Here is a 25422-nt window from a genome sequence, read left to right as displayed (position 1 = left end):
TTTTTTTCTTTTCTCGTAACAGTGCTCTAACCAGAAAATTGTGCCCTCTCTACTCTTGTGATATCCTTGTAGGGATCCAAACAGCTAAACATAGCTCATCCAACTTGAAAAAATAAATATAAGTAGGTTAGTCGAGTTCTAGATTTACTTCTTAATGATAACCAGTTCGAGTTATTTAAATCTCAAGGTTACTAAAGATTTACATAATTATTAACTTCAGGACTCATAAGATTAGTCGAGATACATGTAAGATAACCCGAACACCAATATTAATAAAAATATATATATAAATTGATGAGATTAGTAGTAGGTAAGATATGAAGTGAAACTATACCCAAGAAAAGTATATAGTAAAGAAAAATGATTTAATGGCACACATTAACTACATGGTGAGTACCAGTGGTAGATCCAAACAGGTTGTATAGGAATTTTTTTATTGGAATTTATTGAAAAGGAAATATAACTGAACTTGTTACGTCTCCACTAGACGGCCCGATATACTCTTTACTGCAAAAGCATATAATAACTGATTTACTTCCCTTATATATGTGATGAGAACGTACTATCATATTGAATATTTATCTGTGTTATAAGATTTTTTTTACTTATATTAATGTTTTTATAGCCTTATTCCTCGAATAAATAACATCGAGAGGATGAAAATATATCTCATGTTTTTTAATTATTATTTTATTAAAAAAAAGTATAGAATATAACTAATAATACGGGTTTTTACTCGAATATATCAAAATCAAATCAAGATCGGATTTTACAATTTGCATTTGTACTACAAAGATCTAGATGTAATTATTAACTTGATTCTAAAGAACACTGCTGGGCATTATCATATGAACATATGATTAGTTGTTTGCATATACATAGACAAATTGACTCCAAATTCAAAACAAAGAATTCTTTTGTTTTCTTAAATAGGGAAAGTGTTTGGAAATTTAAGGTCTAGTGGGCAATAGACTAAAATCAATCAAAGTCCAGAAGTAATTAATTATTAATTAAAATCCCGTGGAAATCGCAAAGTCAAACATGATATGGCTTTGAGGGAGTTTTGGTTTCCCTAAAAGGGGTCATAGCTCTAACGCACGCCATTAATCCCTTTTCATCACATATATTTATATTGATACTCTATTACTCTATTTTAGTTGTCATTAGTGCACTAATTAATCACACAAAATATATTTAAAATCATTTATATATTCCTAAATAACATCTAATTCAATCTTGTATAAAGTCACCTCCTAACCCCTTCTTTCCATTTGCCAATTATATTCATCATCTCTTTCTCTTCTGTCCTCTCATCTCTCTCACTGGACATGGAAGCAGAAGGATACTGTGACACAAGACTCGGGCTTGGACTAGGTGGTGATAACCATGAGCCATGGCCACAGAAAAAGAAGGAGAAGCCCGTGGTACGTTTAGACCTCTCATTTACACTGTGCCCGAAAAACGATGCCATGGATATGGATCATCATGACAAGGCAGATGGGATATGTTTCAAGTCTGAAGAAGATGAAGAATATGGAATTAAGAGACGTGATAATTCCATTGATAGTAACATCGATGGTTCTGGTAGAAAGAAACTCAGGCTTACAAAAGAGCAATCCAGCTTGCTCGAGGAGAGCTTCAGAAGGCATACCACTCTTAATCCGGTACCCTTTTGAGCAGCTCTTCTTGTCCTTTTCTTTTCTTTTCTCTTCCTTGGGCAGTTACTTCTGGCTATCCTGCTAAAAGCAACACAAATTTTCCATCTCTTGATCTTGATAAGATATCAGAAAATTAAAATAATATATGTTTCTTTTTTTTTTAATATATCATTAATTATTGTAAGTACTTATGATTAATAAATATATTATAGTTTGGAAACTTTAATTTTTAAAATAATTACAAAGTTCTTCATGCATGAACTTTTTATAAATCCTTGATCCTGCTATCAAAAACTTCAAATTAGGATGCCTGTAATACTTGCTTTGTTTATTATTTGTCTTTTTGTTTAATTACCTCTTGTTATTTAATTTATTAATTATCCAGTGGCTTGATGAGATATTCACAACGTGCATGCAGGCTCAAAAGCATTCACTTGCCGAGCAATTGAATTTGAAGCCAAGACAAGTTGAAGTTTGGTTTCAGAACAGGAGAGCAAGGTATATAACTCAGTTTGTACATTAAATTAATTCCACGATATCTTTGTTTTTTTGTCTGTCGGTTTCTTTTGGGTTTTCAGTTTCTTTTCTATAGTTAAAACTACTCGCTCCCAATAATGACAACAAAATAATAACATGCAGGACCAAGCTGAAGCAAACAGAGGTAGACTGTGAGTTCTTGAAAAAATGTTGTGAAAGTTTAAGCAATGAGAATAGAAGATTGAAGAAAGAACTGCAGCAGTTAAGGTCACAGAAAATGGGACGATCATCACCATTATACACTCAGCTTGCCAAGGAAGGCACAAGCACCATGTGCTGTTCTTCATGTAAAGGAAAGTATCACGACTAACGAGCAAAATGTAGCGGTTTTTGACATGGTCCATAAGAGCTAGTAAGCAATTTTAATTAATTGCAAAGCGGCTATAATGGCGGTAGAAAATTAATGATTTTAGTAGGTTTATTATAGACGAGAAATTGTTATCAACACTACTTGGTGTAAATCAGCTATTAGTCAGATCAATTAAAATGCCAAATAATTTGAAGTGTGGAATGGTTGAAGGGGGCAGGGTACTGTGCCCCAAGTCTTCTACTGAATAGAAAAGAGAGCTTGTGGTAGAATAACAGAACAATTTGCATTGTTTGTGGAATTCTGTGGGAATTAAATTGATCAACATCCTTCTACACGGCTTGATTTTGACCAAATTGATCTCTTATATTCTCTTCTCTCTCTCTTCCAAATGTTGAAAAGTACCTATTATATTTATATAAAAAGTTATTAAACTCAAACCGGTGTATGATTCAATTCGTAGATTAAACAGGTAAACTCAGATTTTTTTAAAAATAATATTATTTTAAAATTAAAAAAAAATCAAAATAATATCATTTAGAAAAATTAAAAAAATCAAGTCAAGTTCTAACAAAATCAATTAGATTTAACCGGATCAACTTTTATCTAATTTAATTTGAAATCCAATCTATATCATATAGCAGATCAACAAGTCACAAAATTAATCTGTCAATTTAATAGCATTGCTTGTATGTTGGTAAGTATATATAATTATTATTATGTTGTCGTTAATAATAAAAGGAGATGTTTAAAAAAAACAATTTCTTATAAATACATGAATTACGGTAGAAACAATCTGTTTAAAGTTAAACTTAAAAACAAAAAATAATTTGAAAATATTCTGATAGTTAATTAAAAACCTTAAAAAAAAGGGATATAATAAAGTTACTTAAAAGTCCACAAGAGGTGTTCGAAGCGGTATGAGGTATAAAAAGCTTAGGACAATCATGATCGTTAATGCCATGGTGGGGTTTGAATCAAGGGCGAATAAAGGGCAGAGCAAGAAAAAAAAGTTAAGGAATTTAAATTAAAAGAATTATTTTAAAACGATTAAAATTTAAGATTTTTTACTATTAAAATTATAAACATTATTAAAAAAAGACTAGAAAACATTTTTTTAAGGCCGGAGCCCTTACCAGTCCCCTGCTTTCGCCACTAGTTTGAATGATTATTAGCTTTAATTTTTCTTGTTTTCATGAATATTTTAGTTATTGAGCAATCGCACAAAATTGACTCAAAATCAATGTACGAAAATGATTAAAGTTTTAGTGAAATTTTATTTGGGACATTACATAAATGATTTTTCCAATTAATACAACAAGTGATGGATTTCTTATCTGTTTATGTGCTGCCATGAAAAGAAAAATAAATCGACATTATGTATTTCATAATGAGGCTACGTTTTAATTGAGAGGAAAATTCATCGAAGCTTCTTTTAAGAAGAAAACTAAAACAAAAAAAAAAATTATCATACTAAGTTCCATAATATTAAGTGGCAATGCAAGGAAATAGATATAGTCAAAGTTGTCTTTCCTTGAATCCCCTACATTAAAAAAATAAAAAATAAAAAATAAAATAAAAAAGAAGAAGAAGAAGAAGAAGAAGAAAAGTCAGGCAACCATCTAGGTGGTGGCCCAGTGATAAGAGCTTGGGACCAAGAGGTTTGCTCCCTCTGTGGTCTCAGGTTCAAGTCATATGGTTGCTCATATGATGGCCACTAGAGGCTTACATGGTCGTTAACTTCAGGACCCGTGGGATTAGTCGAGGTGCGCGCAAGCTGACTCGGACACTCATGTTAAACTAAAAAAAAAAATAAGTCAGGCTGTCACCATATGTCAAAAGGAAAAGATAGAATTTTAAAATATTAATTAAAATGTTTAGATTCTGTTTCTTGTGGAAAATATTTGTTTGAAAACTATTTTTTATTTTTTAATTAAAATAATACTGAAAAATAAATTAATAAAAATCATATTTTAGTCAACTGTTGAATAGTATCTATTTAGAAAAAAAAAACATATTTTAATATCAAGAAAAGAGAGAAGATTCTTCTTAGCAATATTAACTTATTATATGTATCAATACCACCATGACACTCACCATATAACCACCGTTCATCATCACTCTACTATTACAGCCACTACAATCACTATTTTATTTTTAATATTTTTAATGTAATTATTATTTTATTATCATCTCATCATAATCTTCTACCACTAATATGTACTACCATCTCCACATCACCGTCATCAATCACGATTTTATTATTAAAATAATTATTATTTTATCATTATCTCATCCTAATCAGTAACATTATTACTAATTATCACTTCTTATACTATAATAATCATTTTAATCACAAACATTGCAATTTTTCTTATCTTAATACCGTTATACAAAAATCATTAATGAAAAATAATTTATTTTACAGAAAAATACATTTCAAAAATGAAAAATAACTTATTTTTTTTTAAAAAAATGTTTTTCATGAAAAATAAAAAATATATATTTTTCATAAATAAGACTAACTATTGAAATAAAGGGATGTACCAGTGAAAACAATTCTCTCAACAAGACTGTAAACAAGAACTTTGTTAGCTATTTCTTCTTCCATAATTAATAAACACTTATGTTTTTTTTATATTTTAAAAGTATTTTTAAAAATAATTAAAAAAATATTTTTTTTTAAATTAATATTTTTTAGTGTTTTAAGATTATTTTAATATGTTAATTTTAAAAAAATAAAAAATATTATTTTAATATATTTTTAAATAAAAAATACTTTGAAAAGCAATGACAACCACACTTCTGATAGTTAAAATAACTAGAAAAAAACAGATAATTGACAATTACTAACAACTCCCATGTCAATTCCAAGAGGGTATCTTCGTATAAATTCCTAACTATTCCTTACATGTAATGCTGAATAAATTAAATCTTCCTTAATCTAAGTGGATGCTTGAAGGATCAAACTAAATCTGGGAATCTTATTTGGAGGTTTCAAGTCTAAGAACAGGATCATCCCTCGTATATAGTCCAAGCTATATACCAGAAAAGAAAATGAAAAAAAAAATAAAAAAATTTGTTCATTGACATGAGTGACACGAATGAGTGCTTAATCCATACCAGAAAATTTAATATGGTGTGCCTAATGGAAGGTGCACTGCCCCAATCTCTTCAGCCCCACCCACCTTTAGGCCATGAGTGCCGAAGTAATCCACCAAAATTACAATAACCTAAGTTGCATTCATTCCTTAGGTATCATATATAGACTAAGGTCCCCTAAAATTCCCAGTTTCAAGGGGGTGACATTATTAATAAATGATGCTCCTAATTAATTAGTAAATAATTTCAACCGTATAATTAATTGATCCTAATTATTAGTAGCACATGCCTTGTCCAAATTATTTGCTGATAGCTTCTTGAAACCCTTGGAATGTAGTGGAATTTATATGATTTAATTCAGTTCTAATTATCAAGTCGTGGTAGGTTTAGTTTCTTTAATTTCCTTGTAATCTAGTTTAACAACCTATAGAGCAGGCTAATTAAGTCAATGAAACCAAACTAGAACAATATTGTACTTCCATTTAATTGAGGAATTCAAAAGGGATTTATTTTTTTAAATGGTAAAGTATATCTGATACAGACAAAAACAACATAAAAATCATAACTAGCAAGAACAGCATAAAATACCGTGTTAAATAAGGTTATTACATAAAAACCTTAATTCAAGATTTTACTCTTTAATATTTTTTTAATTAAAACTCAATATCACCGGCTACTAGCCATTTTAATTAAAAAAAAGTGAATTAAATTATTAAAATTAATAGATTAACTAATTACCTAATATATAATTATTGTTTCTAAACTACTTCAATATTTCTAGAACTCATCAACATTCTAAATTATTTTTATATATATTATTGGAATATGCATGGGTTCGGCAAGCCTATTTCAATTAGCATTTAATTAATTACACGAAAAAATAATATAAACGATTCATTATATAAGACAAAGGAATTCACTCCCATAATTATGAAGTCTGACTTCAGCATCTAATTTTTCTTTATCATAATAAAGATTGCTTAATAAGTTGCTACATCATTAATAAGGTTGGCACCATGACGCCTACCATGATTATAACTTCTATTAATCCTCCATCAACTCAAATTGATGTAGAACTATAGAGGCTAAGTCGAAAAATTAAGTTAGTTGAGGGACCAAATTTATTTTTTAAAACAATAAAGGGTATTTTCAAACCAACTTACATATCAATCAAAATTAAATCCGCTTTCCAAAGGATCTTACATATGCACCCTCCACATCGTGTTTGGAAATATGGTTGCGGTTGTTTTTCAAAGTGTTTTTTATTTGCAAATGTATTAAAATAATATTTTTTTTATTTTTTAAAAATCATTTTTGACATTAGCGCATTAAAATGATCTAAAAACACTAAAAAATATTAATTTAAAATAAAAAAAAATTTCAATTTTTTTTAAAATACTTTTGAAACACAAAAAAAAATTAGAGCGTTACTATATTTAGAAAAACTTAATAAACTCTCTGCATGCTAGCATAAAGGTTTTGATGCAGACGGGTCAAACGAGTTTGATGGTTATGTGAAGCAGGTTTTGGATCTGTCATTCATCATGCAAAAAGTCTAAACATATTTATTTATCTAAAAAAATTTTTTGTTAACGTCAAACTAACAATTTAATATGAATAAGTTATAAAGTTTTATCTTATTATTAGATCAGACTTAAATTTTTATAAATAATTTTACAGGTTTAGTTTTATAGAAGGTCTAGCTATAGAATTATCCTATGATAATATTGTTTGAAACAATTTTTTTTAATTTTATTTTCTGTTTAATTTCAAATTCTATATTATGTTTCCTTTTCTATTTATAGTATTTTATCTTGTAAATATCATTTTTTTTTTTATCTATTTAAAGATTTGTAAAATCTTCTAGACAAGCACATGAGATTATAGACAACTATTTAGAAATAAAATATGGATTAAGGTTCCTGTGTGAAAACCCTTTTTAAATTCATTCTTGCTTGTTGTCTTTTTGTCTTTTTTATATTTCCATCAACATTAGGTGTGAACCTAGAAAATCTAGAAAGTGATCGTTGTAATTAATATATGCCATTTTCAAGTATCCTTGTTTAAATCCTCCTTCATAACATTATATTCGGTACTATGCGAAATACCTGGTCAGGAAAGGATTTATATTCAAAGACTAGTTCAAAAATATTCTCCATCAAGACCAAGAAAATATATATATATATATATATATATATATATATATATATATATATATATATATATATAAACACAAACGTGAAGAATAAGAATATTGGAATTATAACATGTTTATTATTTACAAGCATGAGATAAGTCAAATTTCTCTTGTTAGAAAATAAGCAGCATGTCAACGTTTCTTGGAAGCTTTTCGTTCTGTTCACTTGTTTTGCTATTTAGTTAGTGAAGATCATTGGATAAAACTAAGTCCAGATCTTAACCCAAAATGACAGCAATCATTCCTGTTGTTACCTGGTTGACTTTTCTTGCGGGCAAAAAACGAAATATTATACCAAGAATAAAAAGGCAGATTGACCAAGCAGCTGAAACTACAATGTGATTATATATGATGGACCCATGTTTCATGGTCCAGGGCCGAGAAGCGGAGTCTGGTGGCAACAGCTTTAAGCTAAGGCATTATTTCGTGGAAACCTTCTCAGAAAAAGGCCCACCACAGAAGCAACCTCAAGTGTTGAAGAGGCAAGACCAGATGTGGTAAAACTTCTCGAATCATCAGTAAACCTTTCACATATGCATATATGTTTATATATATGTATGTATATATCATGCACCAATAAATGGTTGTAAGAAAAAATATTTTTCCATGACTTGCAAATCCAGAATTCACATTGCAAGTCTTGTACAACACAAAACTTGGAATTCTCCGTACCTAGTCAAAGTAAAACTATAAAAAAGATTTCCCTGTTTAAAATGGGAAGCGAAGATTGCTGTTTCAACTCTTGGAAACTGTTTGTTGAAGCAAAGTTGCATATATCAGCTCATTCCATGCATCAGGGACGCCTGGAACACACCAATGGCTGCAGTCTTGGCGCCTTGTTGAAACCTTTATCCCTGCAGTTGCGTTCTTGCCAAAGATTGATGGATGTCCATCCTTTCGAAAATTGGTCAACCTTGTCACATTTAGTAGTGTAACTGGATTCTTCATTTCCTGGATTACCTCCTCTACTATCTTCATTTTGACAGGATAGTTGTTGAGAATTGCCCCACTTAAAACTGGTTCAGTCTCCCCATTGCATGTCCCTCCTGAATCCCAGTCCCCACCTCTGCTTGTTGGAAATAATGTGGAAAGGAATAAATAATTGAGTATTCATAACTGTTTCAACAAAACATTTGCTTTCTTCAAGAAAAGTTCCGAATATAGAAAGAGTGACGGAGACGATCTAAGCTGTGACTACTAATTAACAGACTCCAATATTAAATAACCGAGTTTTCCACATTTCTTAATGCCGAAGAAAAGGAAAATTGGGTAAAATATACTCTCTCCTCTATCCTGTTTATAACATAAACAAAGTCTAGGGATGAAAGCTCAGTTGGAAAAAAACTGAAGCAAAAATGTACCTGAAATGGGCTGAGGAGTATCCACGATAGAACACTAACTGCTTTTTCGGATCCACATTTTGGTCAATCCATTTTGCCCAGGTCTTCAGAGCCCTTCTGTAAGCCTCAACTGCATCAAACTTTGGATAGAGATAGTCACCTTCTTTATAGTAATTTTTCCTGCACAATTAAGCAGTATCTGTAACCTTCTTATTGCAAGTTCTAGACACACACACAAATACTTAAGAGAGAGCAAACACTTGATAGACACAACCTGCAAGGACATACTTTACTGAATGGGACTTGTACCATTATGATTTCATAGTTAAAACACATGCTTAGATATTTATAAATCAACTAAACTAAATAATCTGGATACAAGCTAAGGTTCATACAAGAGAATTTTCCAGCAATATGCAGGGCATAGAATCGTTACCAGAAGGGACTAATTTCTGGTCTAAAAAATAGGTAAAAAGCGATTCCTACACAAATCTCACATTTTCTTTTTGTTCAATACTAATTTCGTTGTTTTTTTGCTATTAACACCAAAAGGAAAAACAGAGTACCAAAGTCGCTCTCAAACTAGAAATAGCAGAGCGGGTGCCATTTAACCTAATTAATAAAGCCACTTGGTGATGTCCCAATAGTCCAGAGTTAAACCCCACTCACATATTTGTTACGAAAGAAAAATCCCATTCCACATCAATGGGAGGGATCATGGGAGTGGGAGGATTGCCATTGTCATTCAACCTAACTACTGGACCAAAAAGAGCAGACAGAAATAATATGAACATGGAAAAATACTATCCTGTTTTAATGATATAACAAATCCACAATTTAAGTGGTATCACAATTCAAAATATAATGACAACAATTCAAACATACCCTCGAGCTGTCTTTCCATGAGCCCACCAGTGCCCAGTATTAAAAACCAGAATGTCAGCCCTCTTCCATCGGCCAGCTGTCTTGTCAATTACATCTATAGATAAAGTTGGATTTGAGCTTCCTTGTGCGTTTATGTGCACCCCTTCTTTCACAAGGAAATGTGACCTCACAAATTCCACAGTACACTCATAATCCTGCCCAAGCACCTATTAACATCATCAACCTGTTTTTTTTTTTTGGGAAGAATAAACAATGATGACATGCTGTATTTACAAATTATGTTTTTATGAATAGATTGTTGTCTATCCAGACGGACTCTTGTGGATTCCAATGAGAGAGAGAATTTATGTGTAAATGACAAAACCCAGTTATGAAACCAATAAATTTTTTGAACGAGAAACAAATGAGAAAATAATTTATAAAGAAATTTTTATGCAGGTACAGCAGTTTTATATTAAAATACATGCAAAATTTCAAAGTGTTTTCTAGAAGAAATGGATGATTCCCAACAAGGACAAGGTATCATTGCAGCCATGCACACCTATCACCATTCATATCTGTAACAAGTATGTGCTCAAGACAGAATGCATCAACTAAATTTTTGGAATGTCGCTGGCCTTTTCTGACCCTCTATCTTTGCTCAATTTAACTACTATAACATTGGTTAATGCTATATTCTGCTCTTGATAGAGGAGTAAACAATAGAAGCAGCATAAAGAAACTATTGAAGCAGTATAATTATATAAAAATATATGATTACCACAAATTTGAAAACATAGTAGCCTCTTCCCTTCGTTATCTTGTTGCCATGGATCTCAAACATTTTGCTCTTATCAGGCAGGCCTTCACGGAGGAGACATAGCATTGATTCAAACTGATTTCGATTCATGGAGTCTCCAACTAGCATGAGCCTCTTCCCTCTCAATCTTGTCAAGAAGTCTGTTGCATTAAACCTACGAGTGAAATGCGAATGCAGAAAAAGAATTGCATTTCTGATAAATATGTAACATTATTGAAAATAATGAGGCTCAGCATAATGTAGTTAGTATGTATCCAATGTGGCCAAAATCACTTTTGCTTAAATTGTCTGGAAAAATTGTCACATAGAGGAGAAGCTAGGATTTATTAGTGGCAATGAATAGTCCAAGTTAAATAAGTGAATAAACACACACATGCATATATTTACACATACAGATTAACTGAAGACAGACACTATTATCTATACCCATTATGCTTCTATCATAATTAAGTATTATCCTACCTTATTTCCAAGGACTTGGACTCCAATTTCATTCTTATGTAAATGAATTTAAAGGAACGGATAGTTTTAAGAACCTTGGTGAACTTCTGCTTGAATGATGGGAATACATGATAAATTGTAAAACCAACGCAGAAGAAGGTGCTCTAGCATATAAAATTTCACTTGCACCACCAAAAAAGGTCCATAAAAAAGAAGAAGAGAGAAAATAAGCACCGGGAGACTGAAGTTCCACTACACACATACTAGAATTAGTAAGCATTACACCAACAAACTCACTACTTACAACAGCAATATACAAGCTGTAGTAACCTAGGAAATAGCAAGATAATCTTGCAGCAAGCCACTAAGGTTGGGAAGTAGACGAGAGAAACATATGGAAAGACAAATAAGGCACAGGATTGCAGAAGAAAGAATTGATTGCAAAAGCAACCAGCGATCTCCATTTCTATAAATAATATCACATTGTCTCAAAGGCCAAATTTTTGCAATATCTCCTAAATCATGACATACAATTACATTGTGCACCTAAATAGACTATAAAAACAATTATTACAAACAATTTAAGTAAAAAAAAAAAAGCACAAACCTTGGAAGATCACAATCATAAGGCTTCCAACGCCATTTAAGATAATCAGAATCTTTCCTTCCATTGCCTTGGCAATCAAAGGCCTCATCAACATAAGGACAAGAACCAGCTTCATAAATCGGATACTCTTCATCTTTCACCCAAGTACCCATATAAAGATCACAACTTTTCAAACTCGCCATCAACTTATCATCATCATTACCATCCAAATCCGCACCAGTCTCCAAATTCCCATCTGGGTCCTTCTCGTTTTCACTAGAAACCTCCACATTTGTTGAGTTATCACTCGAACCCCCACCAGACTCAAAATCCCCATCTGGGTTGTCTTTCTCATTTTCAGCAGACACCTCCACTTTAGTTGAATCATCACCAGTTTTGGACTCAATAGTCTCATTTCGAGAAACGGGTTGGTTAGTCGCTGAGTCAACTGGTTGTTCTGAGTCAGGAAGGGTGAAATTGGGGGAGGAAGTGAGGGGGGCAGTAGCTCTTTGTGGAAAGAAATCTCTGTAGAAAAAGAGAGAGGGCTCAAGAGCTCGTTTGTTGAAGAGGAAAACTGTTAAAAGGAATGAGACAAGGAATATTGAGGTTATTACAGCGTTGCGGTTGTTGAAAGAAGAGGAATTTGCCATGGTTTTGTTTTGCTGGATTTGGAGAACATGTTCTGTTTTCTTGTTGACAGAGAAAAAAAAAATGCAGGGATTTGTAGTTAGTTGAGAAGAGAATCTTTGGTCTGGGGTTGGGGAGTTTTCTTATGGCTCCTAGCTCCTTGGGCTTGCAATTTTGCTGGGGAATTTTGTAGTTTGGGAATTAGCCCAAATGTTCTTATTCTCTCCTACAATTAATTTCTTCCGACCTTGACCAAGCAATTCGCCATCTTATTTTATTTGAGTCGGGTTTTAATTTAAATTAAAAAAAATTAATTCAACCAAACCAAACTTAATCATATCATTATCAAATAATTTTTTTAATATAAAAATAATATTATTTTAATAAAAAACCGATTAACTTTTTAAATTCAAATGTAAATTGATGATATCTTGAATCAAATTTAGTTCCTTGAAAATAAATTAATAAAAATTTTATTTTTCAAAATATGAGTTTTGATAATTAAAATGAATTTATTAAAATCAAACATAACTAAGCTATAGTGAATTATATCAAAAGATTTTATAGCATCTTAATTTTTCTCTTTAATCTCTCAATGTCACCACCAACATTATTAGAAATATTTCTTATGAAACAAATATATGTTTATAATTTCTCAATTGTCACCTTAATTTTCTCTATGTAAATGGAAGTTTTGGGCTTCGAATTCTATATTATGATAAGAATAAAAAAAAAACATTGGCTTTACTTTAAAACAAATGTATGTTTATAGTTTCAATTATACATAGTTCCTTGTAATGTAGGGAGATGGGATTAATTGAAACCATAGGAATATGTTTACTCCTGCAACAAGATAACATTATCTTGTTCCTCAATCTAATTAGTTACTAAAAATTTGTATGTTATTAGTGATTTTATTGAGTCAATTAAACCCGGTCTAAATCCAATTATACCAACACCAATTTTTTTTATAAAAAATGATAACATTATTTTAATAAAAATAATTAATTTAAATTGACTTGATAATCAATGAATAAATCTCATAATTCAATAACCCATATTATTTCTCTAAGTTAAGTGTGATACGTACATGTCAAGCATTTGATTTATTCTTATCAAGAATTTATTAACAAAATACTAAACGTGGCTAAATTATTATATTGCCACAAACACAAACACTATTTATTGTAATAGTATTTTTAGGGAATGTTTGGGAACGCGGCTGCGGCTGCGTTCCTAAAAAAATTTAATTTTTTTTTTACTAAACTTTAATATGGTTTGTATTTTTTAGATCGTTTTGATGTGCTGATGTCAAAAATGATTTTTAAAAAATAAAAAAAACATCATTGACATGCATTTTGGCACGAAAAGTTATTTGAAAAGCACCCGCAACCACACTACCAAACACGCTCTTAAACTTTTACCTTTTTTATTTAGTTTTTTTTCTTAATATAACTCTTTGATAACCTAATTTTTTTAATTTAGAATGTTTTTTAATTTTATTTATTTTGAGAATTGTACTTTATAAATTTTTAATTTTTTTTTCTATTGGGTTATATATTGATCTCATGAAATTATATTTTTTTTCTTGATTTTGACCTACAACATTAAATTTTTTGGAAGTGATACTTCATAATTTTTTTATGAACTTATCATGATTTCATTATTTAAATTATAGATTTAATGAGTTAACCCGAGTGGACTCGAGTTGATTTTTTTTTTATTGCCTTTTCTAATCAATTTTTTTTATTTTATCATTCAACATAAGGTTAGTTGGAAATTGGACTTCGTAAATATTTTTTATTTACTTTTTATGAAGTTATCTCAATCTTATGACTTAAATTATGAGTTTGACAGGTTAACTCGAGTTGATTCTATTTATTTTTCTGGTCCTTTTTAAATGAATATTTTTTAAAAGAATTGGCATAGTAATTTTTTTTCATGGAGTTATCCCGATTGGGGTAATCTAAGTCACATGTTAGATAGGTTAATCTAGGTTGACCCAATTTATTTTTTTATCCTTTATAATTGAATATGTATTTTTGTTTAATTTTACCTTCCAACAATTTAATTTTCTTTTTTATTTTTTGTTATTTAATTTTTCTTTTCAATATTAGGTTGTTCAGGAATTAACCTTCATAATTTGTTTATTTGTTTTATATGGAGTTATCCCGATCTCATGGATTTTTTTTCACAATTTTATCTTTCAACATTGATAGTTGGAAATAGAGTTTTATAATTTTTTATTTGTTTTTCATGAAGTTATCATAGTCTTATGACCTAGGTGACGAGTTTAATAGGTTAGCCCAAGTTAACTTGGGTTGTTTTTTTATCTTCAATTTAATCTTTTAACATTAATTAGGTTGGTTGGAAATAGAGCTTCATAATTTTTTTGATTTATTTTCTATGAGGTTAACTTGATCTCATGACCTGAGTTATGAGTTTAACAGGTTGATCCGGGTTGACCAAATTATTTTTTTCTTGTTCTTTTTTAATTTAATATTTATTTTTTATTTTATCCTCAAACTATGGGTTAATTAAAAATTAATTTTTATAATTAATTTTGATTTGTTTTCTATAGAGTTATCAGTCTTATGACCCAGGTTGTAAATTTAAAAAATCAACCCTAATTAATTTAATACATCACAATCTTAATATTTTTTAAAAAATATCATCCAAAACGATTTCTTATCAATTTGTTTTAAAAATATCATCCAAAATATAATTAATCCGAGGGTGTCGATCCGAATTTCCTTTAAGAAATGAAGAAGAAGAAGAATGGATGAAAAGAAAAGGTCTAAAGTGTGTTTAATGCAAAAGGCAAGGAGTCATAAAGTCTCAGCTGTTCTTGTCGTTATTCCGGCAATAGCATAAGCAAACTAGCTAGCAGCAGGTTGTCTAACTAAAAACCCATGAACCAAGCTAGCTAGCTAGCTTGCTAGTTTTCATCATTTATTCAATCAAGCACCTCCAACCCATCCAAGCAAAAAAAAAAAAAAAAAAAAAAAAAAATCAACTTGCCAGGAAAACAGAACCACGGGCATGGTCTTGTCAAAACAATCCATTAATATTTTCCCTTTTTTATTGTCAGCTTTTCTTCGTTTAGCTTTGCATGGCCATTCAGAGCACGTGCAAAAGCTCCATGGATAAAAAAGAGAAAGGACTAGATATAGAGATATCTTAAAGCTCAGTGGACAGGTTCGGACTTTGGAGAGGGCTGTGTGTACGTAAGTATAAGAACAGATTTCTCTTCTTTAATTTTATTTTTTTGAATTTTTACACTTCCCAAGTATATATGTCCTAGCTCCAATGGAATTGAAAGCAATTAATAAGGTTCGGTGAAGGTTCAGATCAAAGAGATGTTGATATGTCAAAGCTTTTCTTTACCTGTAAATCCAAGGTACCATATATAGTTAATGTCTCTGTATCACCTCTCACTTTCTCTCTATAAGCAGCAGCTCGGCCATTCTTTTCATGACCTCTTTCTCTCAACACTATTTCCATTCCTTTTGCCTCCTCTCCATTTCTCTCTTTTTGGTCACTTTTCAAGTATAAAATCCCTTGTTCTTTTCCAAAACTTTCTTTGAGGTTGAGAGAAGTGTTGATGCAATGAGAGTATTAGCTGTTCTTGTTATGGCATTATCCCTTCTGATTTTTGGATCTATTGGCCGGTCTGATGCAGTGCCAAAAACAACTTTTTTATCTCCTGTTGATGGTTCCAACAAGAAGAAAAGTTCATCAAATATGTCATCATCATCATCATCACTTGAAGCTGTCAACACCTTGTTCTCTAACTCCAGCAAGAACAAGAACATTACTTTGGATGAAATGAGAGTTGTTCCTACAGGTCCAAATCCTTTACACAACAGGTAGAAATAGAGGGTGTGAAGATTCAGTTTCTGTCCAAAAATCCTCAAGTATTTTCTCCATGCTTGATCAATTTGCTGGAGTAGAAATTAAATACAGATTTTATCGAACAAATCTTGCCTCAGTACTTTCTTTTCTTTTTTCATTCGTATTTTTTTTTTAGTCTGCTTAGTTCAATCTCTGAAGTTCAGTTATGTATATGGTTGTCATGCTTGTTGATCAACGTAGTATCTGTGATCATACTTTGTTCAAAACCTTATTCACAACAACAACAACAAAAGTAAGAGTAGTGGATTTTTTAGCCAATTTTATTAATTGAAGATAATTATATCCCTTCTATTCTCTCCTTCCCTTCGATTAAGTGCATGATAATATCATTTAACCTTCGAATATATATATATATATATATATATATATATATATATATATATATATATATATATCAACATAATTGTCAATGTACGTAATTTTACCTCCAGTGACATAAAAATGTTTTACCAGTTAAATTAATTAATTATTAATTACTCAATACCAATAAAACTAATCATTCTTATATATTTACCATTTAATATTTTCCCACAAGAAAGAAGTAGGTAATGGGATTTATATGCATAAACCATTTTCGTAGTTATGGATTGGTTTGAACCTCAGTTGGTGAAAGAAACCATATCAATTTCTGAATATTTATCTTTCCATTTTGCAAGTATAAATCAGGTCAAGAGCATCAGCATACACGCGGGCAAATCTTGGCAAATATATGTATACATGAGAAGTAGCCAAGAGAAAGGAACAGGATTTTTGGTGGGGTTTAAGGGAAAAGAAGTTCTTCAGTCTTGATTTGTTACCTGTATTGATTAGATATGTTTCCTGATTAGGGAAAATAGCATTAAATTCGTGTCAGCATACTTAAATGCTACTATATATATATATATATATATTTCCTTTTTATTTTCCTGTGGAGTGAGAGAATTTAATGGTGTTTACTGTTACAGCTGCATGCAGTACGTGCCAGCCAGCATTAAATCAAGAGTTAACTTTTTACCACAGAATTTTTTTTTTTTTTTTTATCACTTTTGTCTTGTGGGCTGTTTTTTAGGTTAATTTTAGCTTGTGTCCCTCTCAAAAAGATATTCCAATCCAAGAGAGTAAGATTAGTGGGGGATGAATATTGGGTTTCGTGCATGCAGATTGAAAACAAATTCACAGGCTCGGGGACGGGTGTTTTCTGGAAAAATACTTTCTGAAAGTTTCTCTCTTTTTGTTTTTCCATGTGCAATCCATTTCAATACTTTTTTAGACAGTGAAGGAGAGAATTATTTGGTTATGATGGTGATGCTTCTGTTGTTCACTCCGCCCTTGAGGCTGTGTTTTAATGTCAGGTCACAAATCAAGATCAACTGATAAGACTACAGGGAGAAAGTGAAGAGTGGATTGACCCATAAAGGTTGAAAAAACCAAAGTCTGTAAAGCAACTGCTAATTTAATGTCCTAATAGGCTGAGAAAAAGAAAATGTCAAACTTCAAATACAATCCCAACTACTGGGATATTATCAAGTCTCTATCGATTTTATTTTTAAATAATTTGAATTTTTCAATTGGGTTCTTATGTTAAAATTCTGACCTCAAACATTGTTTTTCTATATAATAATATTTTTTAACAAAAATAAAAGTACAATTTAGATGAAATCCAGAATGTAAGGATATATATTTGAGAATACATGAGATTTGAGAAATAAAATTAATATTTTCTTTTCTGGGGGGGGGGGGGGGGGGTTAAAATTGGACTCCATGTATACAATTCAGAGAGGAAAAAAAAAACAGTAGATTTATTTGTTAAGCAGAAATGAAAAGGGAGCAAAGCAAGACTCCAAAAGGGAGTGACAAAATCCTGATGGAAAGTGCAAGGTGTTCAGAGTCTATACAACTATATAATGAAACTAGGCCTACCCTAGCTATTAGCTAAATGCTAGGCAACTGAGAAACACTGCAGGCCTAAACACTGCTCTGAGTAATGAACACTACACTTCGAAACAATAACATTCCAGCTTGCAAAGAGTTAGATTTTGAGCATCTGTTTTGACTTTCTTCTTGTTCTTCTTTTCTTCTGCTCCTTCTGACCAATTCTGTTAACATCTTTGTCCACACTATTGTAAATCCAATTTTTAGCCAGCCAATTCATGTATATAACTTCTTTCCCTCAAGAAACTGTAAATGCAGGCAGTGCACAGTCTGATTTGAGCCCAAATAATTCCAATCTCCTGCTCAGCACCGTTAATTCTCTATGTTCTTACCTTCACATGTATACTAAGGGTTTTTTTAACTTGAATTATTTACATAAGGTGAAGATCTTTACAAAAACTTGATAACAAAGTAAGATGCCAGCTCCACTGGTGTGTCCAGAACTCCTTATGACTACCATGACCAAATTTCATCACTAGCCAATTTAGCAGATATACAGTGAAAAGAAATAGAGAAGGGCAAAAGATTTCATCAGAAATCAACAAAAAGAGCCATGTCTAATGATTGATCTTCGCATCTCTCTGATCCTTAATTTTGTTGTCGAGGCAACGAAGGGGACTCGCTATGCAAAGGAGAAGAAAAAACCTCAGATATGGTATCCCATGATAGCTTTTCATCCGTTTTACGCCTTCTTTCCAAGAATGCTGGCCTCATAGGTGTCCCGACCATTTCAACTTTGCATGTTAACAGGGCTACAATTTTGGACATTGGAGGCCTCAGGTTAGCAAGAGGCTGAAGGCATAAGAAAGCTACATGGATTACTTGCAAGACATCTTTCTCCATAAATCCATCTTCTCGCAATTTGGGATCTACCAGATCAATCACACTTGACCTCTCATATAATTTCCATGCCTGGGAAGAAACAATCTTGATGTCAGTAAAAAAGGTCTTGATAAAATTATTAAAATTTTGAGAAAAGAAGGGAAAATGTTGATCAGATAAGGCAACGGCATACATATTCAGGAAGATATTGCATTTCTGATGGTAACCTAAGATCTGTGTTTTTCCTGCAGCTAATAATTTCAAGCACAAGCACTCCAAAGCTATAAATGTCTGCCTTTTCAGACAATTCCCCTCTGATGGCATACTCAGGAGCTGTGTAACCTCTGAACAAGATATAGAGAGAAGTTACAAGGCATTAGGCCGGAACCGAATGCAATCTTAATAGTGAAATCTTGTAACGATCAATGGTTCCAAGAGTGTCATTGACTGCTATATTTGTAGCATACTTACAAAGTTCCTGCAAATGTAGTGCTGAGATAAGCTTGATCTTCAGGGAAGAACCTAGCCAGCCCAAAATCACTAATCCTTGGCTGGAATTTGACATCAAGAAGAATGTTGCTTGCTTTTATATCTCTGTGTACAATTCTTAGGTGTGAATCCTCATGTAGATATTGCAATCCTCGAGCAATGCCTAATATTATTTGGAATCTGGTTTCCCAATCCAGGAATTTATCACCATTCCCTGCAGCCGAAGAGAATTAAAGAACATGTTAAAGTTCACTGAAAGGCTTAAAAAATCGTTGTCAATTACTGTGTTTCATCCGATGTTACTGTCTGTTTTCAGTTTTTCTTAACAAACAATTCACATGTAAGATGAGATGTTACCATATACTATGAGGTCCAAGCTCCTATTCTTCATGTATTCATACACGAGTAACCTTTGTGGACCATCTGAGCAACACCCTAGAAGTCGAACCAAGTTCTTGTGTTGGATGCTAGTAATCATCTTCACCTCTGAAAGGAATTCTGATTCTCCTTGCTGAGATTTGTCAAGGGACAATTTCTTGACTGCAACCATTCTACCATCACTTAACTTCCCCTACAGAACAAGAGAATGCATCATAAAAATCTTCACAGAGCAAAATCTAAAAGTTGGCTTACAAGACTCCAAACTCGGACAATGTCTTGCCAGAAGACACATTTCGGTTTACGAATAGTACCCGATAGACAGGCCCAAATCCACCTCTTCCGAGTAGATTACCAGGATGAAAATTCTTAGTTGCTTTCTTCAGTGTCTGAAAGTCGAAATAGCTTATCGTTTGGAGGCTACCACTCCAGAAATCCTTGGTTGCTGTAATTAGATGCAAATTATGAAAAATTACAACTTCTATATTAACTTCATAATATGGTAAACACTCAGCAGTTCTATTACCTGTCAGACTTCCATTTCTTTTCAGGGATTTCCTCAGTTTTTCTGGTTTGTTAAATTTCCATAAGAGCAAGATAAGGATCAACAATATTACGAGCACAAGCATCCCTCCAATGACAAACAACAAGGCTGAAGAATTCTCTGATGAGGGGCTCTGTCTATGTAGCGTATTAGGTGCTGGAGGAGTCACTGCATTCAATAGAAAACAAGGCCAACTTCATTTTTTTCTTTTTGACAATTTATAGTGAAAACAACAATCCTACAACAGAAATTTCATTGGGATATTTATCATGAAAAAAACCCTTTGAAATTACAATAACATCACCAAATTTTTTTTTAAAAAAAAAACCTAGTTCATTTTTCCTCTCCTGTTCTCCCTACAACCAAATTATATATGTCAATATATAGCAATTTTCAAGTCTCCTCTCCCAAATTCTGAAAGGTCACTAAATTCAATAAACGGGAAAGACAGATAGCCACCCCAAACTTCTCACAGGACACGTTGCACTCACATCATCACACAAGACTTTATGATTTTCCTTAGTCCCCTAAACGCTTTAGAATACAGTTTGTACAGAAAAGAGAGTCATAATCTGCAGTGAACATACCTTCTAGCGCTCGGCGTGCCATTCTTAACTGTCCAGACTTCAAAGCAGAAAGAAAGAAGAATAATTTTGTGATTCAAAATGATAGCTCAAGAGCTCTCTTGTAGATTTCTTTTTCATTTGTTTGGTAAACTTGAAGGTTAATCAAGAGGGAACATAAAAAGAATCGAAGGGAACGGAATATGATACATTGGAAATTGTCTTGTGTACAATGAAAAGTTGAGACAAGGAGAAGGATCCATATGTAAGCTTAGTAAACATTCCCTTCCATTGTCTTCAATGTTAGTACAACGTCAGGCATGTTATTAACTTTGGCAACTCAGCCGACGGTTTACTTTTTCTTTCTTCTTTATTTTTTTATAAGGTAAGCATGGATTAGTTTTTGAATAATATTGAAATTAAATCCCTCTTCCACTAGATTTAGAAATCATCAAGTTGCATTCGTGAGAAATTATGTTGTTTGTAACTCTTGCCAATATGCAAAATTGCTCAATATATATATATATATATATATATATATATATATATATATATATATATATATATATATATAAGGTCTACGTACCACTAATTTATACGCGTCTTGCATTACAACATTTATAATTTTAATTAAGAGTTATAATCCCTATACAATAATGATTTAAAGATTTAACTTTACAATGTTATATTATCTATAATTATAAAACCTGAATCAATTCGGTGGATCAACTTAAAACCTGTTTATATAAGGCTTGAATTTTTAAATTTTTTTTATCAACATAACATCGGTTTTATTATTTTTAGTTTTTTTAGGATTAATACTCCCCACCGGACTATGTTTTGCCTTGCACTGATTTCAAATCAGGTTTTATAATTATAATATTATCAATGTAGAATGTATTCATAAGTCAATATCAATAAATTTATTGATACTATAGTTAAAAGGTTGATGCATTAACTAATAATATAAATGTGGATGTGTTTATGCATCATGTTAAGAATGAGTTCAGGATCACTAAGATGGTGGGCTAAATTATTTTCTCTTATAGAGAAAAGTAGTGAAAAATATTTAAATACGTCGAGTTATATATTTTTTAGGGTAAAGAATAAATTAATTTATTTTTTTATTGAAATACGACTAAATTGGTAATGTTCAAAAAGAAAGATAAATTATTCTTTGAACTTATTTTCTTTTAAATTTATTGATTAAAAAGGATCAAAGATTTTATTTCTCATTGATTAAATTAAAATTCTCCAATAAAGAGGAATAAATGTGCTATATTGAGGTTGAGATTTTCTTAACCTTGGACACTCCTGTGGCCCCTAGATTCATCCCTATTTCCTGCACTGGCACTTTGGCATCGGCATTGTAGAGATGCGGCATGTGGGTTGTGCCCAATGCTACAAGTGTGATCCATGGATATTCTTTCTTTTAACAAGACAGAATAAATTAAAAAAAAATAAAAACAACTGGCCACCAAACCTGGTTCTTCAAGATCCCCAGTGAATTTTCGACTTTGTCATGTCTTGATTGTCCTTGGAATTTTATGATTGTTTTTTTAATCATGTTTAATTATTATGAATTTAAATTGATTAGATCACACTTGAAATCTTAATTAATTTCTGCTACTAATTAATATGTAATTTTAATTATAGAATTCAACAATACATTTTGCCATATATAGTTTATTATACAGCAATAACTATTTCACAGTTTATTGGTCGAGGTTTCAAAAAAAAGAATAAGGCTTCACTATCTTTTTAATTATTTCACAAAATGAAGATGATGTGTTGATGTTGATAGCACGTAAGACCAGCTCTATATCTTGATTTATGCCATTGGATTATCTGCACCATATCCTGTTGTAAATAGTGAAACTCACAGTGCCAACTACTTTAACTTTTTTTTCTCTCCAGTGGACCACTTCCATGAAAAGATTTTGGTATAGACGTCCATGATGCTCAGAGGATTTCAAAGAAAGGATCTTAGCACTGCCACCACCCCATGTAATATCAACGTTGGAGTTACCAGACAAAGTATCTGCGACAAATTATACAAGACTTGATAGAAGAAAACATGTAAACACAGTTGAAAAGGTCATGCATGCTGGAGAAAAAAATGGACAGGCTAGGTTAAGAAAGATAGGAGGAAGAGCAGAAGGATTTTGCATGGAAATGGTGAGGCCATATATAGTATCAAGAATCACTAGAATTCAGAAGTGCATGTAGCTAGGTGGGCAAAAATAATGGGCGCTATAAAGTGATTAAGAGAATATGCAGGCGTGTGATCAAGATATTTGACTTGGTTTTTGGTAGGGGACCTGACAGCTAATGGAAATGGCATCTCTCTGATTAATTTCCTGAAAATCATAGAATTTTTTATCTATACTTTGTGATGTAGCAGTTCTATTGATGGTAGAGGTTGAATCCATGCATGGCTGTCTCTCTCAATATGTTTGTCTTCAAGTTTTAATGTAGAAAAGGTAACATAACCTTATGTTCTTGATATATAATTTACTCTCCAATGCTGGCTGAAGATAGAACCCCGTTCATACATTCTCAGACTCGCAATAAAAGAACTCATAACAAATATAACATTAACCTGACAAAGTCCTCCTCTTTTTAATTACCATAGAGTCCTGAACTATGAAATTTAAATTGTTTCTATTTTGGAATTTTAGTTTTTATATATAATTTAACTCCTTATTTATTGTTTACCTCATAGTTGACTATGACAACCTTTTTAAAACTTGAATGTCAATATTATTTTTTGAATAAAATTCCCTATACAAATCTTCTTGTTGTTGTTTTGAGGGGTGAGAGGGGAACGAATGAAGAAACAAATCCAACAAGAAGTAATTTGTTTATAATTGTTGAGATAAATCATGATCCATCCTTTTATTGTCTGCACTTATTAATTACATGATTAATTAGTGTTTTATCAAATGTTGCTTTCTTGCAAGGCTGGTGTTTATCAACCAGGTCAGGTCATGAAGAATTCCTAATGCTGGAAAAATGTGTCGTCCTGGAAAATCACACACAGAAAAGTTAATCAAGTTGGGTTAAAGAGGTGTAAGGTTCGGCTTCCATTCTGGTTCTGTTCAAATTCGAGCAATAAATTCTATCCCAGATCAGGGATCGAATGCAACTTCCAGATGCTCAAGCTACAAGAAAATAAGAATAAAAAAGTCTGTAACAAAATTGGACAACAATTGGGCCAAAAAGCTCTTCTATAAGCATATGGGCCGGGCCACTAACCGGGTCCATGCTGGGCATGCACCCTAGCTTTTTCATGGGCTCAAGCTATAACGCATGAACCCAACATGCTTGGGTTCAGGCAGCTTGCCTGAGTTTATTTTTTGTTTTTAATGGTCTCATGCAACTCGCTCGAGTCCAATATTTTCTTGAAAAAAATTTTAGAATCCCATACAGATCTCTTAATATGTTATACTAGTTTAATACATATTATTTTGAGTAGAATGGAACTTTAAATATTACAATGATGAAATAACTCTTCAACCCTTCATCTCTATAAATAGACAAAACTCGTGACCTATAAATACCTCATAAATCCTTCAAAGTTGGATTCACAATCTCTTTATTATCTATATTTTTAGTATATATATTTTCATAGTCTATCTCTCTAAACTAATATTGTATTTTTTTATAAAGATATTTATTTAATTAAATGTATAAAAATATTCAAATCTACTAAAAAGGGTTTTTTTTTTTTTTTTTGCAAGTATTAGTTATTAATCTTTTTGATTTACTAAATACTAGCTACTAGTTCTCTTGACATAATAATTTTTTATTTTTTTATTTTAAACATCAATGTATAAAACAATCTATATCTATGTTGTTGTGTAATTAATTTTTCTACTTACACACCTGTCATTCAACTCATGGCAGGTCGGCAAAAATGCTGTTTTTTATCTTATCTTATGTAACTCTAACAACACGGCAAACCACAAATTTTTTAATGGAAATCTGAAACTGACACCTCCTTATAGCATAATTAATGAGATTTAGACATGTTTTAAAAGAAAATTAATTGGTGAGTAACACTAATTTTATACGATTAGAATAATAATCTTAAGCTACAATGATTAAACCTAGTTGGCAAGAAGATCCGAGGCAAATTAAAGCTTGTGACCCGGATTAGTTTTTTTTTAAAAAAAAAATTAACTCAAAGTTATTCTAATGAGTTAATCTGATTAACCTAGTCGTATCACAATTTAAATTTTTTTTTAAATCAAAACTCTTTTTTATTTTTTAAATCTTAGTCAATGACCAAAGAAAATGCACGAGCACTTGGTGAGCT

General features: G+C 31.5%; 4 protein-coding genes across 7 annotated transcripts; 2 read left to right on the top strand and 2 right to left on the bottom strand.

Annotated features, from left to right (window-relative positions):
• Nucleotides 1-1247: 1247 nt before the first annotated feature.
• LOC7490467 (homeobox-leucine zipper protein HAT14) lies at nucleotides 1248-2839 on the top strand. 2 transcript variants are annotated; one of them, XM_024590799.2, is made up of 3 exons: nucleotides 1248-1664; nucleotides 2044-2156; nucleotides 2298-2839. In XM_024590799.2, exons 1-3 carry the CDS (start codon nucleotides 1329-1331, stop codon nucleotides 2503-2505), a joined length of 657 nt encoding a protein of 218 aa, XP_024446567.1. In that variant the 5' UTR covers nucleotides 1248-1328; the 3' UTR covers nucleotides 2506-2839. The 2 variants fall into 2 exon arrangements, with proteins under 2 accessions (XP_024446567.1, XP_024446568.1); XM_024590800.2 differs by having other exon boundaries at nucleotides 1251-1664; nucleotides 2077-2156.
• Nucleotides 2840-8296: 5457 nt separating this feature from the next.
• LOC7490466 (protein trichome birefringence-like 5) lies at nucleotides 8297-12654 on the bottom strand. Of its 3 annotated transcripts, none has more exons than XM_024589743.2 (5): nucleotides 11874-12654; nucleotides 10787-10979; nucleotides 10027-10232; nucleotides 9163-9321; nucleotides 8297-8917 (listed from the first exon to the last, which is right to left on the bottom strand). In XM_024589743.2, the coding sequence occupies exons 1-5, from the start codon at nucleotides 12500-12502 to the stop codon at nucleotides 8812-8814; spliced, it is 1293 nt and encodes a 430-aa protein (XP_024445511.2). In that variant the 5' UTR covers nucleotides 12503-12654; the 3' UTR covers nucleotides 8297-8811. The 3 variants fall into 3 exon arrangements, with proteins under 3 accessions (XP_024445511.2, XP_024445510.2, XP_002324663.4); XM_024589742.2 differs by having other exon boundaries at nucleotides 8297-8867; nucleotides 11874-12642; XM_002324627.4 differs by having other exon boundaries at nucleotides 8297-8867; nucleotides 10027-10220; nucleotides 11874-12639.
• A 2838-nt stretch (nucleotides 12655-15492) lies between these two features.
• LOC112324912 (CLAVATA3/ESR (CLE)-related protein 19-like) lies at nucleotides 15493-17357 on the top strand. Its single transcript, XM_052449167.1, has 2 exons — nucleotides 15493-16348; nucleotides 17051-17357. Exons 1-2 carry the CDS (start codon nucleotides 16089-16091, stop codon nucleotides 17181-17183), a joined length of 393 nt encoding a protein of 130 aa, XP_052305127.1. The 5' UTR covers nucleotides 15493-16088; the 3' UTR covers nucleotides 17184-17357.
• A 1289-nt stretch (nucleotides 17358-18646) lies between these two features.
• On the bottom strand, nucleotides 18647-22519 carry LOC7484036 (cysteine-rich receptor-like protein kinase 44). The gene is made up of 8 exons (XM_052448878.1): nucleotides 22405-22519; nucleotides 21126-21162; nucleotides 20521-20732; nucleotides 20309-20439; nucleotides 19974-20187; nucleotides 19599-19830; nucleotides 19321-19471; nucleotides 18647-19217 (listed from the first exon to the last, which is right to left on the bottom strand). The coding sequence occupies exons 1-8, from the start codon at nucleotides 22517-22519 to the stop codon at nucleotides 18894-18896; spliced, it is 1416 nt and encodes a 471-aa protein (XP_052304838.1). The 3' UTR covers nucleotides 18647-18893.
• Between the last annotated feature and the right edge of the window lie 2903 nt (nucleotides 22520-25422).

This window comes from Populus trichocarpa, chromosome 18 (genome assembly GCF_000002775.5).
Source record: "Populus trichocarpa isolate Nisqually-1 chromosome 18, P.trichocarpa_v4.1, whole genome shotgun sequence".
Taxonomy (NCBI): domain Eukaryota; kingdom Viridiplantae; phylum Streptophyta; class Magnoliopsida; order Malpighiales; family Salicaceae; genus Populus; species Populus trichocarpa.
Note: the sequence above shows the minus strand (reverse complement) of the source record. Positions and strands in the feature narration are given on the sequence as shown.

Excerpts from the sequence above, each read along its gene's own strand:
- LOC7490467 (XM_024590799.2), top strand. The coding sequence starts at position 1,329 with ATGGAAGCAGAAGGATACTGTGACACAAGACTCGGGCTTGGACTAGGT. Across the intron at positions 1,665-2,043 it reads GGCATACCACTCTTAATCCG|TGGCTTGATGAGATATTCAC; the intron begins GTACCCTTTTGA and ends TTAATTATCCAG. Across the intron at positions 2,157-2,297 it reads TTTCAGAACAGGAGAGCAAG|GACCAAGCTGAAGCAAACAG; the intron begins GTATATAACTCA and ends AATAACATGCAG.
- LOC7490466 (XM_024589742.2), bottom strand. The coding sequence starts at position 12,502 with ATGGCAAATTCCTCTTCTTTCAACAACCGCAACGCTGTAATAACCTCA. Across the intron at positions 10,980-11,873 it reads TATGATTGTGATCTTCCAAG|GTTTAATGCAACAGACTTCT; the intron begins GTTTGTGCTTTT and ends TTTCACTCGTAG. Across the intron at positions 9,322-10,026 it reads CATGGAAAGACAGCTCGAGG|GAAAAATTACTATAAAGAAG; the intron begins GTATGTTTGAAT and ends TTAATTGTGCAG.
- LOC112324912 (XM_052449167.1), top strand. The coding sequence starts at position 16,089 with ATGAGAGTATTAGCTGTTCTTGTTATGGCATTATCCCTTCTGATTTTT. Across the intron at positions 16,349-17,050 it reads CCAAATCCTTTACACAACAG|TATAAATCAGGTCAAGAGCA; the intron begins GTAGAAATAGAG and ends CCATTTTGCAAG.
- LOC7484036 (XM_052448878.1), bottom strand. The coding sequence starts at position 22,519 with ATGGATCACACTTGTAGCATTGGGCACAACCCACATGCCGCATCTCTA. Across the intron at positions 19,831-19,973 it reads CTTGGACCTCATAGTATATG|GGAATGGTGATAAATTCCTG; the intron begins GTAACATCTCAT and ends CTTCGGCTGCAG. Across the intron at positions 19,472-19,598 it reads ACTACATTTGCAGGAACTTT|AGGTTACACAGCTCCTGAGT; the intron begins GTAAGTATGCTA and ends TATCTTGTTCAG.